The sequence below is a fragment of the Bos indicus genome, chromosome 25 (genome assembly GCF_029378745.1).
Source record: "Bos indicus isolate NIAB-ARS_2022 breed Sahiwal x Tharparkar chromosome 25, NIAB-ARS_B.indTharparkar_mat_pri_1.0, whole genome shotgun sequence".
Classification (NCBI taxonomy): domain Eukaryota; kingdom Metazoa; phylum Chordata; class Mammalia; order Artiodactyla; family Bovidae; genus Bos; species Bos indicus.
In genome coordinates this window covers 18,238,315-18,253,919 of record NC_091784.1, presented here as the reverse complement: position 1 = coordinate 18,253,919, position 15,605 = coordinate 18,238,315, and the positions used below count along the sequence as shown (strand labels likewise).

At 43.1% G+C, this 15,605-nt stretch overlaps 1 protein-coding gene and 1 pseudogene across 4 annotated transcripts in view; one reads left to right on the top strand and one right to left on the bottom strand.

The window, feature by feature from the left end:
* VPS35L (VPS35 endosomal protein sorting factor like) overlaps window positions 1-15,605 on the bottom strand; it is a 138,216-nt gene that overhangs the window by 113,352 nt on the left and 9,259 nt on the right. For all 4 annotated transcript variants that reach the window (XM_019987901.2, XM_019987899.2, XM_019987902.2 and 1 more), the window contains exons 2-5: window positions 14,767-14,866; window positions 8,568-8,735; window positions 4,658-4,780; window positions 1,984-2,008 (exon numbers count right to left, since the gene is read on the bottom strand). In XM_019987901.2, the coding sequence (XP_019843460.1) occupies window positions 1,984-2,008; window positions 4,658-4,780; window positions 8,568-8,735; window positions 14,767-14,866 (416 nt within the window). The remainder of the gene's footprint in view (window positions 1-1,983; window positions 2,009-4,657; window positions 4,781-8,567; window positions 8,736-14,766; window positions 14,867-15,605) is intronic.
* On the top strand, window positions 9,469-10,348 carry LOC109578035 (methylosome protein WDR77 pseudogene; annotated as a pseudogene).

Sequence of the window (15,605 nt, the reverse complement as noted above, 5' to 3'; positions counted from 1 at the left end):
CCTGATACTGGGAGAGATTGAGGGTAAGAGAAGAGGGCGACAGAGGATGAGACGGTTGCATGGCGTCACTAACTCAGTGGACATGAGTTTGAGCCAAGTCCAGGAGATAGCAAAGGACAGGTTAAGCCTAGTGTGCTGCAGTTCATAGGGTGGCAAAGAGTTGGACACAACTTAGTGACTGAACAATAACAACATAAAACCTTTGCGGCCACCACCCAAATAGTATATTCTCTTGCTTCTTTCACTCACTGCTAACTTTAGTTCATGAAGTTTACCCACGTCGTTGCACAGAACTGCAGCTAACACATTTTCATTGCTGCTTAGTATTTTCCGTGGTGTGAATACATCACAAATTATTTCTTATTTTACCATCAACGGATGTTTGGGTTGTATCCTGTTTGGGGCTACTGTGAACAACACCGCTATGAACACTTCTGTGCGTGTCTCCTGGTTCCTATATGCATGCATTTCCTCAGGGCAGTGCGGCTCAAGCTTTTACAATAATCACTTAAGAATGTGTTAACATGCAGGTTCTGATTTTTAGCAGGTCCAGCAGGGCCTGTGACTCTGCATATCTAATGAGCTCCCAGGTGATATCACTGACCACACTTTAAGAAACATGGACTTGGGCAGAGTTGAAAAAATGCATTCTCTCGAAGGCCATATATAAGTATTTTAGGTTTTGTGAGCCATGCAGTCTCTGCCCCAACTTCTCAACTATGATATCAGAGTACAAAAGCAGCCACAGACAGTGTGCACACAAGGTGGCATGGCTTTGTTCCGATAAAACATAATTTACAAAATTAAACCAGATTTGGGCCAGATGTGGCCTTGAGGATACAGTTTGCCACTTTCTGATCTAGGGTATATTCTAATAGTGGAACCGCTAAGAAAAAAGGCTGGGCCATCTTCAATTTTAACAGATAATATGAAAGCGCTTCACACAGTGGCTGTGCCATTTTATACTCCCAGCAGCACCACATGACAGTTCCTGTTGCTCTACATTCTCATCAGCTAGTGATAGGGTCACTTTTTGAGCTCTCCAAACTGGTAGATATGCAACGCTATGAATTACTTTTTTAATGGTTTGGGGTGAAAGTTACGCCTATAACAAAGGTGCCCCCACTCTCTTGATTTCTAATGTGCTGTTTCAATCTGCAGAGAACACACAGAGTTGTAGCTGCCATACCAGCAATTTGCAATACAGCACGCCTGTGCTCCTCTGCGCCCCAGTGATATAGAAGCTAAGTCAGTGGCTTCAGAATCACCCAGGAGCTTCAGAAATGGAATTCCTGGGATCCATTCTCCAAGATTACTTTGATAAGCAGAGTAGGACCCAGTGGTCTATATTTGCATGAAATATAAATATATATTTATATATATATAATTATATATGCAATATATATTTTATTTATATATATATTTATATATATATAATTATATATGCAATATATATTTTATTTATATACATATATAAATATATATTTATCCCCAGATGACCCTGCTGCAAAGCTAGTATGAGATGCTCTGGTCCAGACAATGTCTCCTGGCAGAATAAATTGAGAACTGCTGTGTTTAGGAACCAGTGGCTGGTAAAACTGAATGTGTGATTCCCCTTATTGGCAGATCTGTGTTTTCAAAAGGGATGAAGATGTAAAGCAAAGGAAAGAATCTCTAAAAAGGAGAATTTCAACCATTCCCCAGCCAGTGAGGAGGCATACAAGAGGGGTGACTACCGCTCTGTAACCCCAAAATCAAGGTTTCTGTTTTACTCCTAGTAGTAGCTTCTTTGGTCTTTTTTTCTTTCATTCATCATCTAAGTATGTATTTCAATTCTACTGCTTTATATATAATCTAGGAAATAATAGCTTGAACTGAATTAAACATCAGGATTGGATACTACAAACTTTTTTTCTTTGGAAAGCTATTTCAAAGGTAATGGGAGAATTCTCCACCAAAACAGTAACAACATCAAAAACTCACCTTTTTCAGATCCCATAAAAAGATTCTGCAGAGGCAAAAAAAAAAAAAAAAAAAAAATTATTCCACAGGAGTCATCATTATGTGATAAAACCATTTACTTATCCAAATGAAAAACAGAAATATTCATTCAAAGGAAGAAAATACTGCTCACTAGAAACTACTAGAGATTCAAATTTCTAGTCAATTCAAGACTCTCAAAGCGAGACAACAAAGAGCAAGATTTTGAGAACAATGGTGGCACGTGACAGCCTTCAGCGCACTCTAATAAATCAAGGTTTCATAACCTTGGCAATACTGACGCTAATGGGTGGAAAACTGTTGTGGGGGGGCTGTCCTGCGCACTGCAGGATGTTTAGCATGATCTCTGTTTTCTCCACATAGATACCAGTAGCACGCCATGGCTATGACAACCAAAATGTCTCCAGACATTGCCACATGTCACCTGGTTAAGAATCATGGCTCTACATTAACTCAATGCTATCAGAAAACAGTAAGAAAAAATTTTAAATAGACCAGCAATTCTGCCACCATTCTTTTTAACAAGTACAGACTCTGGAAGAAGGGACTTGAACCGTCCTAGCTGCTGAGTTCACCCCTTCCTCCCTGCTCACAGACCCAATTTCTGATGGATGCACTGTGAACAGCCCATGACGACCTTCAAGACAAATGTAACTGGACGTGTTGAGTGAACTCAGGAAGTGTTCCTGAATGTGAGAGGGTGCATCCCACTTCTTCCCTTCCACTGTCTAACAATTTGGACATGAGGTGACACTGAACAAGACAGAGCAGCAAGACAGAAAGAGTCGGGTTCCTAATGACTTCAGAGGTGCCACACAGCCCTGGACCACCAGCCTGCAGGCATCTTTCCAGTGTGGAGAGAGATGAAGCCTTAGGGAAGGCTTAAGTTACAATCTAGTCCTCAAGTACGTAAGCATTAACCTGCTTACCCCAGTTGAGCAACTTGCAGAGTACGGGGTAAACTCCGGTCACGAGCCAACAACTTGACCCAGTGGCCATCATCTAAAGAAACAGTGAACTTCTGGCCCTGGCAGAAAATCCACCAGTGGGACTCTATGAAGAACAGTAAGAAGTTAACCTTCAGGATGGCTCTCTCCACCCTTCATAACTCTCACCTCCCCCCGAGATGGGACTGTGTGACTCCAATTCTTTTTCTGAACTGTGCCTGATACCTAATTCTTAACACATTTTTTGAGCAACCAATCAACATGTTTTTCCTAACTAATAATGACATACCAACTGAAAAAGAAACTAGGCAAAAAGAAAAAGAAACTAGGCAAAAAAAAAGAAATTAATTTGTTACAACGGCTCACAGAACTGAGAAATCAGTTGACTCACTAGATGACTGGTTTATTACTAAGGATATTAAAAGATATGAACCAATAACCAGACGAGTTATGAAGAGAGATAATTTATAATAAGAATACTGTGACTTATAATAAGAAACACATGCTTAGTCTTTGTCTAGATACCTGGCACAAAACTCCTAATCCTTGGAATTTCCTAGATGAGAACAATCCAGGAGTCTTTTGTTATGTTAATGAGGTGGGTTTATTGCAGCACCAAAAGATGAGGGCTGTTTATCAGGGGAAGCAACCTTTCAGTCCCACCTCCCTGATTTCCCAAAAGGAGAGAGGGACTAGGGGCAATTACCAGTGGCCAACAACTTAACAAATCCTCCTATGTAATGAAGCCTCCATAGAAACCCAGAAAGATGGGGTTCAGAGAGCTTCCAGGTTGGTGAACCAGAACACACCCACATGCTGCCATGCTGCACCCCAAACTCCATGTGAACAGATGCTCCTTTGTTCAGGACCTCACTCTAGGTTATCTCCTCGTCTGCTTATTGGCTCATATCCTTTAATATTCCTAGTAATAAACCAGTAATCTAGTGAATCAACCGATTTCTCAGTTCTGTGAGACATTCTAACAAATTATTGTGTGGTTAGTCCTTGTGTCTGGGTCTTTGCGACCCTTTGGACAGTAGCCCACCAGGCTCTTCTTGTCCATGGGATTTTTCAGGCAAGAATACAAGAATGCATTGGCATTTCCCTCCTCCAGGGGATCTTCCCAACCAAGGGATCAAACCCACCACTCCTGTATCTTCTGCACTGCAGGTAGATTCTTTACCCACTGAGCCTTCAGGGAAGCCCAAAGTGTTAGATGCTCAGTTGTGTCCAACTCTTTGCAACTCCAGGGACTTTAGCCCAACTAGGCTCCTCTGTCCATGGAATTCTCCAGGCAAGAAAACTGGAGTGGGTTGCCATTCCCTTCTCCAGGGGATCTTCCCAACCCAGGGATTGGACAGATACTTTACCATCTGAATCATTAGGGAATTAATAATAAGTGAACCCAAAGGGTGGTCATGGGAACCTCTGATTTATAGCTAGTTGGTCAGAAGCAGAGTAACAACATGGACTTTTGACTGGAGTCGGATGTGGGACTGAGCCCTTAACCTGTGGGATCCATTGCCTTCTCCAGGATCACAATTGAGTTGATTTACAGGACACTGAGCTGTACTGAAGAATTGCTGGCGGGGTCAGGGGCAGAGGACTGGGAACCTATATGCTGGAATCAGGCGTAGAATCGTAGTAACAAAAAGAAATGACTACTACATCTGAAGTAGACACTGGGAGAAAAGTGTACTGGTACTTACAATAGAGAGCTTTTCCGTGGTAGTGTACCGGGCAAGGATTTCTCCTCGTTTGCTGGCCCAAGGCTCAAAATCTGATCCTACAATGGAGTTATCATCCCTGTCACGTTTCTTTCTGGAGCTGTCCTAAGGAAAGGCAAGACAATCTCTTCAGTAGCAATTGTCTTAAAAAGTATAAGTAACCATGGTGATAATAGTTGATAACAGTATTGGATAACTGAAATTTGCTAAGACAGTAGAACTTAAATGTTCTCATAAAAAAAACCAAAGGGTAAATATGTGAGGTGATAGACAAGTTAACTCAATGTACGGAATGTTTTCACAATGTATATGTGTATCAAACCATCACACTGGCTATTTTAAATACATTTCAATTTTATTTGTCAATTATGCCTCAACAAGGTTAAAAAAAAAAAAAAAGGCATGAACAGAAGGCAGATAGTCCTTTACTGTAGAATATAATAGATCCTTACAAGGAGGAAAGAAAGTGAAAGTGAAGTCACTCAGTCGTGTCCAACTCTTTGTGACCCCATGGACTGTAGCCTACCAGGCTCTTCCGTCCATGGGATTTTCCAGGCAAGAGTACTGGAGTGGGCTGCCATTTCCTTCTCCAGGGGATCTTCCCAACCCAGGGATCGAACCTGGGTCTCCCACATTGCAGGCAGACACTTTACCCTCTGAGCCTTACAAGGAGGAGACCTCCTTATTTGTGAGGAAGCCTTACATATAGCTGAGAAAAGAAGAGAAAGGTGAAGGAGAAAAGGAAAGATATAACCATTTGAATGCAAAGTTCCAAAGAGTAGCAAGGAGAGATAAGAAAGTCTTCCTCAGTGATCAATGCAAATATAGGAAAACAATAGAATGGGAAAGACTAGAGATCGCTTCAAGAAAATTAGAGATACCAAGGGAATATTTCATGCAAAGATGGGCATAATAAAGGACAGAAATGGTTATGGACCTAACAGAAGCAGAAGATATTAGAAGAGGTGGCAAGAGTACACAGAAAAACTAGACAAAACAGACCTTCGTGACCCAGGTAATCACAACAGTGTGATCATCCACCTAGAGCCAGACATCCTGGAGTATGAAGTCAAGTGGGCCTTAGGAAACATCACAATGAACAAAGCTAGTGGAGGTGATAGAATTCCAGTTGAGCTATTTCACATCCTAAAAGATGATGCTGTGAAAGTGCTACACTCAATATGCCAGCAAATGTGGAAAACTCAAAGGTAGCCACAGGACTGGAAAAGGTCAGTGTTCATTTCAATCCCAAAGAAGGGCAATGCCAAAGAGTGCTCAAACTACCACACAATTGCACTCATCTCACACGCTAGCAAAGTAGTGCTCAAAATTCTTCAAGTCAGGCTTCAAAAATATGTGAACAGTGAATGTCCAAATGCTCAAGCTGGATTTAGAAAAGGCAGAGGAACCAGAGATCAAATTGCCAATATCTGTTGGATCGTTGAAAAAGCAAGAGTTCCAGAAAAACATCTACTTTTGCTTTACTGACTATGCCAAAGCCTTTGAATGTGTGGATAACAACAAATTGTGGAAAATTCTGAAAGAGATGGGAATACCAGACCACTTGACCTGCCTCTTGAGAAATCTGTATGCAGGTCAAGAAGCAATTGTTAGAACTGGACATGGAATAACAGACTGGTTTCAAATTGGGAAAGGAGTATGTCAAGGCTGTATATTGTCACCCTGCTGATGTGACTTATATGCAGAGTACATCATGTGAAATGCCAGGCTGGATGAAGCACAAGCTAGAATCAAGACTGCTGGGAGAAATATCAATAACCTCAGATACATAGATGACACCACCCTGATGGCAGAAAGCAAAGAAGAACTAAACAGTCTCTTGATGAAAGTGAAATAGGAAAGTCAAAAAGTTGGCTTAAAACTCAGCATTAAGAAAACTAAGATAGTGGCATCTGGTCCCATCACTTCATGGCAAACAGATGGGGAAACAATGGAAACAGTGAGAGACTTTATTTTGGGGGGGCTCCAAAATCACTACAGACGGTGACTGCAGTCATCAAATTAAAAAAAAGCTTGCTCCTTAGAAGAAAAGCTATGACTAAGCTAGACAGCATATGAAAAAGCAGAGACATTATTTTGTCAACAAAGGTCCCTATAGTCAAAGCTATGGTTTTTCCAGTAGTCATGTATGGATGTGAGAGTTGGACTGTGAAGAAAGCTGAGCGCCGAAGAATTGATGCTTTTGAATTGTGGTACTGGAGAAGATTCTTGAGAGTCCCTTGGACTGCAAGGAGATCCAACCAGTCAATCCTAAAGGAAATCAGTCCCAAATATTCATTGGAAGTACTGATGCTGAAGCTGAAACTTCAATACTTTGACTACATGATGGGAAGAATTGACTCATTTGAAGGCCCTGATGCTAGGAAAGATTGAAAGCAGAAGGAGGGGACCACAGAGGATAAGATGATTGGATGGCATCCCTGACTCAATAGACATGAGTTTGAGCAAGAGAGTTGGTGTAGGACAGGGAAGCCTGGCGTGCTGCAGTTCATGGGGTCACAAGGAGTCGGACATGAATGAGCAACTAAACTGAACTGATAATAGATATATCTAAAGGTTTACTATGATAAAAAATTTTCAAGTTAATTCACCACAAAAGGCCAACAAACCTATCAACAGATGCTCAAACTCATTAAGAATGAAGGAAAGGCAAAGTAAAAGAGATTATTTTTCAACAATCAGAATGGCAAGATTTAGGACTTTGCAGGTGGTCCAGGGGTTAAGACTCCACATTTCCATGGCAGAAGGTGCAGGTTCGATCCCTGGTCAGGGAAGTTCCGCATGCCACAAGGTGTGGCCAAAGATTTAAAAACAAGGTTTTCAATGACTCATAATAATCCTAGTTGGCAAGGATACAGGGGACAGGCACTCCAAAATACTGCTATGCTAATGAAAGTGTAAACTGGTAAGCCCTTTCTGGAGAACAATCTGGCAGTAGCCATCAAAATCTTATACACACATTGCCTTAACCCAGTAATGAACTCCTAACAAGTTACCCTATAGAAACCCTTGTGCGTGGGCACCAAGATCTACGTCCGTTCAAGGACCAATGCACCACTGCCTGTACCACCAAACACCACATGCACAGTTGACGTGTCCATCGTGGCAAATTAAAGCATGTCCTGCTCCTTATGATACAATGCCGGATTCAAAATAAGAAAGTTGTTCTATAAGTACTAATATAGAAAGTTCTCCAAGACATGTGGTCAAGTTAAAAAAATATATATATATGTTAAAAAAGAAAAAGAAAGTAAACAGATGTATGCAATGCCAGCAAAGAGTGATGGTGAAGTCAGGCCAGGACTTGAATTCTAGCTTGGATGTGACTTAACTTATTTGTTCCTCTGTGTGGTCCTCTTTAAATGAGGCTTATAATACCTCTTGCACAAGGCAGCATGGGAACTAAACTTGGAATTTACTGTAAAACTCCAGCCATGCTGTTAGCCGATACTGTTATTACTGTTGTGGCTATTATTTATATATGAGTATGTATGTAAATGCTCAGAAACTACTGTCATAAATATCTATGAAAATACAAACAAAAAGTTTAATGATATGCATTTACACTGGTAATACTGCTGACCTCCAGAGTGGAGAACAGAGTGAGGATGGGTTGACTTCACTGATAATATTTGATTTTTTAAATGAAAAATTAGTGAATTACTCATATAATTACATAAAATCCAAAGGAAAGAACATAAAAAGAGTGAAATGAAGAATTTTAAACACTTTAAAAAAAAGCAGTTGCAGTAGTTTCCAGGATCTACTCTGGCCTCTCAGCAGCAGTGCCATCAGACTCTGCTGCGCATTACTTGTTGAATGAAAACCCCCATCCTGGCACCCACAGGACCCATCCAGCTGACAGCGTTACCATGGCAGCCGCCAGGGTTGCAGGGTCAGCAGAGGCTGCAAACATGGAGAGGGGGTCAGTCCCATCCAGGACGCTGCTCAGCGGGTCCACCACGGAGCTGGAGGATGAAGAGGATGTGGAAGAAGTGCTTCCCTTCCGGCTCACTTTCTTTGTCTTTGACTCTGTGACCTGTGGAGAAAAATTGGGGAGGTAAAATGGAAGTCTCCTATGACTTCTCCCAATGAGATACTCAAATGGGTTTTCCCTTGTTTCATTATGAACTGACCATTCCTTTGCAGCAGAGACCCTTATTTTTCATGAAAAGCTGACATGACTCAGAATCCCAGCTGTTGAGGAAGAGAAGCTGAGAAGCTAGGATTAGGAAGGGAGAGACGGGGCCTCTGTAGATTAGGAGGTGATGATATAACTGATTTTTCATGGGGCCTTCTTACTCAAAAGTGTGGTCTCTGGACAAGCAGCATCCATTGCACCTGGTGGCTTATGTAGACTCCCAAGCCCCACCCCAGTGGAGGCTGGGGGAAGCTGGAGATAAAGTTCGATCATGCGGCCAAGGAATCAGCCAATCATGCCTATGTAAACAAAACCCCAACAGAAAGTTTGGACACCAAAGCTCAGTGGAGCTTCCCAGTCAAGTAGATGATGTGCTGGGAGGTGATGCACCCTGACTGCACAGGCAGAAGGCACGGAAGCTCTGTGTTTGGGACCCTGCCAGACCTTGCCCTATATTTGGTTAGTCCTCATGTGCATCTTTTATAACAAAACTGTAAGCGTAAGTACTGCACTTGTCTCAGTTCTGTGAGTTGTTCTAGAAAATTATCAAACCTGAGGGACACGGGGGTCACAGAGCTGAATCTCCAATGGGCATCCAGTCTGACTCTAGGTTGGAGTTGGAATTGTGGAGATGAGGAAGGAAACCTCACCCCCAAACCCCCAAACGGAGGCCAGGGAGGCTGGCCTCACTTGGGTACAGGACAGGGGTATCCTAGTGGCTTCTGATTCAGGCACTGTTGAACTGGAGGAGCTGGATGAGAAGGAGACACTTGTTGTCAGCAAGTTCTGCAAGTGTGAGCACGATGACACTGTGTCTACAGTCAGTGACCTGAGTTCTAGCACACAGCAGAAAAGTCCGCAGTAGAAGACTTCTGCATCAAAGTTTTGAATTCATTCCGAGCTCACTCTGGGCAGGTCACCTGCGCTGCTGCCTCTCCCCACAAGGATTCTTCCAGGTGGTGAGGACAATGGAATTTTACTGCAGGATACCGGCTGTCTCAAGCCAGCACCACAGAAGGACTGCAGTGCCTCTGGCTACCTTCCTACCTCGCTGGCTGGGCCTCCTCAGCAGAACGAAGTTGTCTTCGGTGCTGAGAATGGGACTGTCTCCCTTGCAGACACCAAGAGTGCGAGCTGTGCCCTCAGCTAGCTGCGCACTCCCAGGGTGTCACTGGGCTGGTGTTCTCCCCACTCGGTTCTCCTTCCTAGCTTTTGTCAGTGAGCACTGCTCACTCGCTATGGACTGAGGCCTTTCCAGAGTGTTTAGAAGCCAAGTCCACAGAGACTTTGTGAGAGATGCTACTTGGTACCCAATCACAGTGGGCTGGGACCATCAGGTCATCCACCATCTCACACCCACAGAACCTCTCCCAGACCCTGGAGTGTTGCTGAGCAGACTGGATTTCAGACAAAAAGCAAGTCCCCCAGAAGTAGCCACTCTCTTTGCCCCTGCCCTCTCAGTTGTGAGGAGCCACATACAGTACGTTAGTTTATCGGATCTGTGCAGTTAATAGGCAGTGTCTCTCGGCCTGGGGGAGGCCAGATTCTGGAGTCCTGAACTCATGGAAGAAAACCTTCCTTAAATATGGATATGTATGTGTCTGAGTGTGTGTGTGGATACATAATTTTTGTTGGTTGGGGGAATAAAAAATCCTTCCTATAGGGACTTCCCGGGTGGTCCAGTGGTGAGGTCTCCATGCTTCCAATGCCGGGGGCCTGGGGTTCGATCCCTGGTCAGGGAACTAGATTCCACATGCTGCAACTAAAGATAAAAGATCCCATATGCCGAAACTAAGACCCAGTACGGCTAACTAAATAATTAAAAAAAAAAAAAAAATCTATATCCCTCAAAAGTTAACAAAAGGTTTTTATGCTTCCCATGTAGCTTTGCCTGAGGAACTGGCCACATCTGGATGAGGAATGAGATGTGGCATCCCTGGATTTTTAGAAGTACTCACAGAGACAGCAGCAACTTTATTTTTATTTTTTTTAATAGAGCCTAATTCACGTTTATCGTGGGTAGTGCTTCCATTCACACTGAGCTCTAGCTCGAGGAAGAGCCAGGATACTCACCACAGTTTTGCACATCTTCTTGTTATTAAATTGAACCAGAAGTCCAGTTTCCAGCTGAATAAGAAGTCTGGCTGGTACTGATGTAATGCCCGCACCTTGCCCCCACCCCCACGGAGCTGTGTATATGAGGATGGTGTATTTCTGTCACAGATGCCACAGAAGACTTTCGGGATGGAGAACTTAAAGGCATTTCAGTTAAAAGCTGACACAGACTTGCACAGGAATGTCTGCCACTGTCCCACCTGAAAACAGCCTGGAGCCCAACCATTTTTGCCTCTGGGTCCCTGTCTCTGGATACAGGAAGCCTGAATGCTGTTTTGAGGGACTCTAAAGATTTTAAACACAGCATCAGAGACACAACTGGAAGTATTGGTCAGGGAAATGAAAAGTTGACTCATAAAAAAAAGGGAGATCTCCAGAAACCATGGATTTGGAGCCAGTTGATCAGAAGTGTGGGTGGCCAAGGGACCCCCAAATTTGCTGCTGGAGTCTGAAGCTAGGGCTGCTTGACTGAAGGCCCTGCCCTAACCCTGTGGTCTAACTGCAGGGAGTCGGGTGAAGTACCTCCACTGGGGCGTGTCTGTAGTTCCTGCCTGCCTGGCATCCATTCCCCCATCTCCCAGGCTCAACAGTCTCGATTTTCTTTGGAAATGAAAGTAGCCCTAACTGACTCTCAGCTCTTACAGGCCTGGTGGAGTGGACTCCCGGTTCCCATGGTGGGCACGAGCCCCAACCCAATCAACCAGCATATTCTACACCCCAGTCACCAGGGTTGATTCGGGGAAGGACATGTATCCCAACTGAGCACACAGAAACCGCAGAGAAGACTCTCCTTGCTGCTGGGTTTGAGCTCCTGAGATTGGAACCAACTCACTGGTGGGTCAGCTGCAGCCACATAAGCCCATGGGGATTTGAGGGCCCTGTGAGGTTGAAGCTCAGTCTTATGATCGCCTGCTTTATGGAATCACGCCCACGTTTTCAGGTTCTCTGTCATTCAGAAACTTAACGTCCTTAATATCCACTGGCATCTGTCAACCTCATCCCACCCAAGATGACAACCACACGGCATCTATTACTTGCTAATAAAAAAAGTGCTAACCCAAGAGGGACCATCTATATCTCTTGCCTGCTTTTTGTTTTGTTTTTTAAATAAACTCACAAATAGACTAAGATGCTATTTAAGACAGCACTCCATATTAGTAATTAGTGTTTGTGCTAAGTCACTTCAGTCACGTCCCACTCTTTGTGACCCTATGGACTGTAGCCTGCCAGGGGATTCTCCAGGCAAGAATACCGGAGCCGGTTGCCATGCCCTCTTCCAGGGATCTCACGACCCAGGGTTTGACCCACACCTCTAACGTCTCCTGCGTTGGCAGGCCGGTTCTTTACCACTAGCATCACCTGGCAAGTGTTTATATAATTAATTAATTCATCAAGTATTACACCAAACTTAAACGCCAAGTACTGCAAGGAAGGGCTGAAATTCAGTACTGTACAATCCCTTAAAATTTTTAAATTTTTCACCTTTGAGGCTTAGCTACCATAAACCAAATATTCTTTCTCTTATGTTCATGCTTAAATGAAACCACCTCATTTTCTCAAACACCTAATTACCTTGTAGTCCTCAGATCCTGAAGCTCCCCATTTTTACTTACTTATGTTTCTGCTTTCTTTTATCCTTCCACTTTCACGCAAAAACCTTTGAGGCTCATGCCATTCTCCTATACTGTTCATCATTTTTATGCACCAGTTATCAATTTATTGTGTATCAGTTCCAAATCCACCCTTTGCTGTACGTTGTGATACTAGAACTAGACCTTATAAACATTCCTCCTTGCCAGCTAGCACAGTGTTAGATTTCGTGAATAGAGGGCACTCAAAGGCAACAGCAGCAGGAAGATATTCTCATCAGGGTTCCAGTCCTCCATTTTAAAATTCAGTATAGAAGCCCAGTGGTCCTCAAAGACCAGTTCCAGCTGTACCCTCAGGCCACGCTCTTCCCATCTGACAGCTCTATCAAGTTTCTTTGACATAGGCAACCTGCGTGTTCCTGTGACAGCCATACCCTCTTCAACGATGCTGAATTTCAGCCTGGGGTTGGGGGAGAGGCTCTATCATAAGTCCTCAAAGTTCCTTCACTAGCCACTGTTCCTCAACCTGGAGTTGACGTCTGCATCTTTGTACCTGGTACTTTTGGGCCTCTTACAACAAGGCTGGCACTGTTATAAGGCAAATATTTTAGGCTTTGTGGGCCAAACAATCTGTCCAAATTCAACTCTGCATGAAAACAGATAATATATAAATGAATGATTATGGCTGTGTTCCAATAAAACTTTATTTACAAAACTGGGCTACTGGCTGTAATAATGCCAACTCCTGCTTTAGCCCTGTTTCATCCTTTATAGTAATTAACTATCTTTTACTAATTAACAATTCTTTAAATTTCTCTGTTCAAAAATCTTCTATCGTTTCTGTTGCCTGACTTGGCCTCTGACTGACTGATCTGCCTTGCCAATGACATGTGGTTATTTCCTCTACTACCTGCCTTATTTTTGCTCTGGACATTTATCTAATTTTCCATGCTTTATCCTACTCTTTGCGACTCTGCAAAAAGAAGCCTCAGTTAAATAATGTCCATATGACAAATTCACAACATTTTCAACCCCAAAACTGTACCCTGTCAGAATCTTAACAACAATATAATATTCTGATCACAATTTCCTTCGCTTCCAGCTCTCACACTCTCACTCTGACCAAATCTGTTCTCTGAGCTCAGAGACTTCTCTGCTTCTTCCACCAGGCAGCTAGTGCATCTAAGAATATCTCACAACCACAAAGATCCAAGGGTCTCCAATTTCAGCAGGCATCTGTATGCCACTTAACATTCCTTTTACAAGCCCTTGGTCTGCTCTCTTTCCCACTTCCCTTAGAATATGAAGCCTAACCATATTCCTTGCCTCAAAACCCCTACTGGCACCCTAGCTTCATTTAGTGAAATAAATAAACAACTTATTGCTAGAAAACTAACAGCAGGAGGAATCAAAACTTTTACAACTTTCTGATCTCTCCCATAAACCTGCCTGAAAGAAATTAAGACATAATGAATGTTTACAGCAGCATTATTCATAATAATAAAAAACTATAAACAGAAACTTCCCTGGTAGTACAGTGGATAAGAATCCAATGCAGGGGACGTGGGTTCAATCCCTGCTCCGGGAAGATTCCACATGCCGCAGAACACCAAAGCCTGTGGACCAAAAGTACTGAGCCAATGTGCTGGAACTTCTGAAGCCAACACGCTGTAACTACTGAAGCCTGTGCACCGAGAGCCTGTGCCCCACAAGAAGAGAAACCACTGCAATAAGAAGCCTGTGCGCCAAAACTAGAGCAGCCCCCACTCACCACAACCAGAGAAAGCTGGCACAAAGCAACGAAGACTCAGTGCAACCAAAAACTAAATAAATGAACTTTTTTAAAAAAGCAAAAAGTACAAATAGTCAAAAACGTCAGTCAAAAAAGTACAAATAGTCAAAAACGTCAGTTGGGTGACTGGATAAACAAAATATGGTACACCCGTACAATGGAGGTAACAGTAATTACAGTGACCTCAATACTTAAATAGGAGCCTCCAAATCAGGAACAAAGGCATCCCACACTCGTGACCACCTCACTAACATGACAAAGGGAATCAAAATGATGGTGGGTGAAACCTCCACAAAAAAATGGGGCAGAGAACAAACTGGTAGATTTAAAAATCCAAAATCAGCTACCGCTGACAAAATGAGAAAGAACCAGGAACGCTGTCTGTAATTTTATGGAACAGGAATGTCACAGGGGGACCCTTGACAAAACTTACCGTTATTGGTTTCAGTGGGTGATAGTCCCCAAACTCCAGCGGTACAGCCTCCAATCGGCATGACGCAAACTCAGCCTTGTAGTTCCTATTCCTGGAATGCCTGGTAAACAGCAAAACCCAGAAACCAATTTAGTTGGAGATGCATACATATTAAAAACTTTTTGCTAAAAAAAAAAAAAAATTGTTTTTGATGAGACAATTGACAGTGGAACAGTATTTCTACCAAGACCAGTAAGTAATGGTAAATTTTTTTTAATTTTTTAATGGTTTGAAGGTATAAAGAGCTGCCAAGGCAAACAAAACCCATGAGGCCAGACACCAGAACAAAGGGAAGCTCAGTGAGGTGAAGCCAACTTCTTGCTGGCTATCTCTGGCTGGGCACTGTTGATTCTTGACATGGGACGTGAGGCTGAAGCCAGGCAGAGGGCGGCTGCTAGGAGGCAGAGCAGCCAAAGAGCTTTAAGGAAAACTCACAAGGCTGGAGACAGAAACTGGGGTTCAGGGCTATGGAGACAGCCAGGGCTTAATGGAAGAGCTTCTGAAGAAAAGGGAAGGCTGAGAAGTGAGAGATTTGGTCCTGGTTTCCCTTCAAAGTAGTCACCAGTTAAGCTGTATGGAGCAAGAGGAAGAGGCCAAATAGATGAAGAGCAGACAGTTTCATCAGTCTGGTGGAGAACCAACAAGTGAAGGGATTAGTGAAAAGAAAAATAAAGGGGGAGAGATTATTCACATTGAGGCACGGAAAGGAGAAAACATGAAAAGCACCAAAGAGTGGAAAAGACGAAAATGACACGAAGAAACGCCTAACACACATATCTGAATCTTGAAGGAGAGAGAAA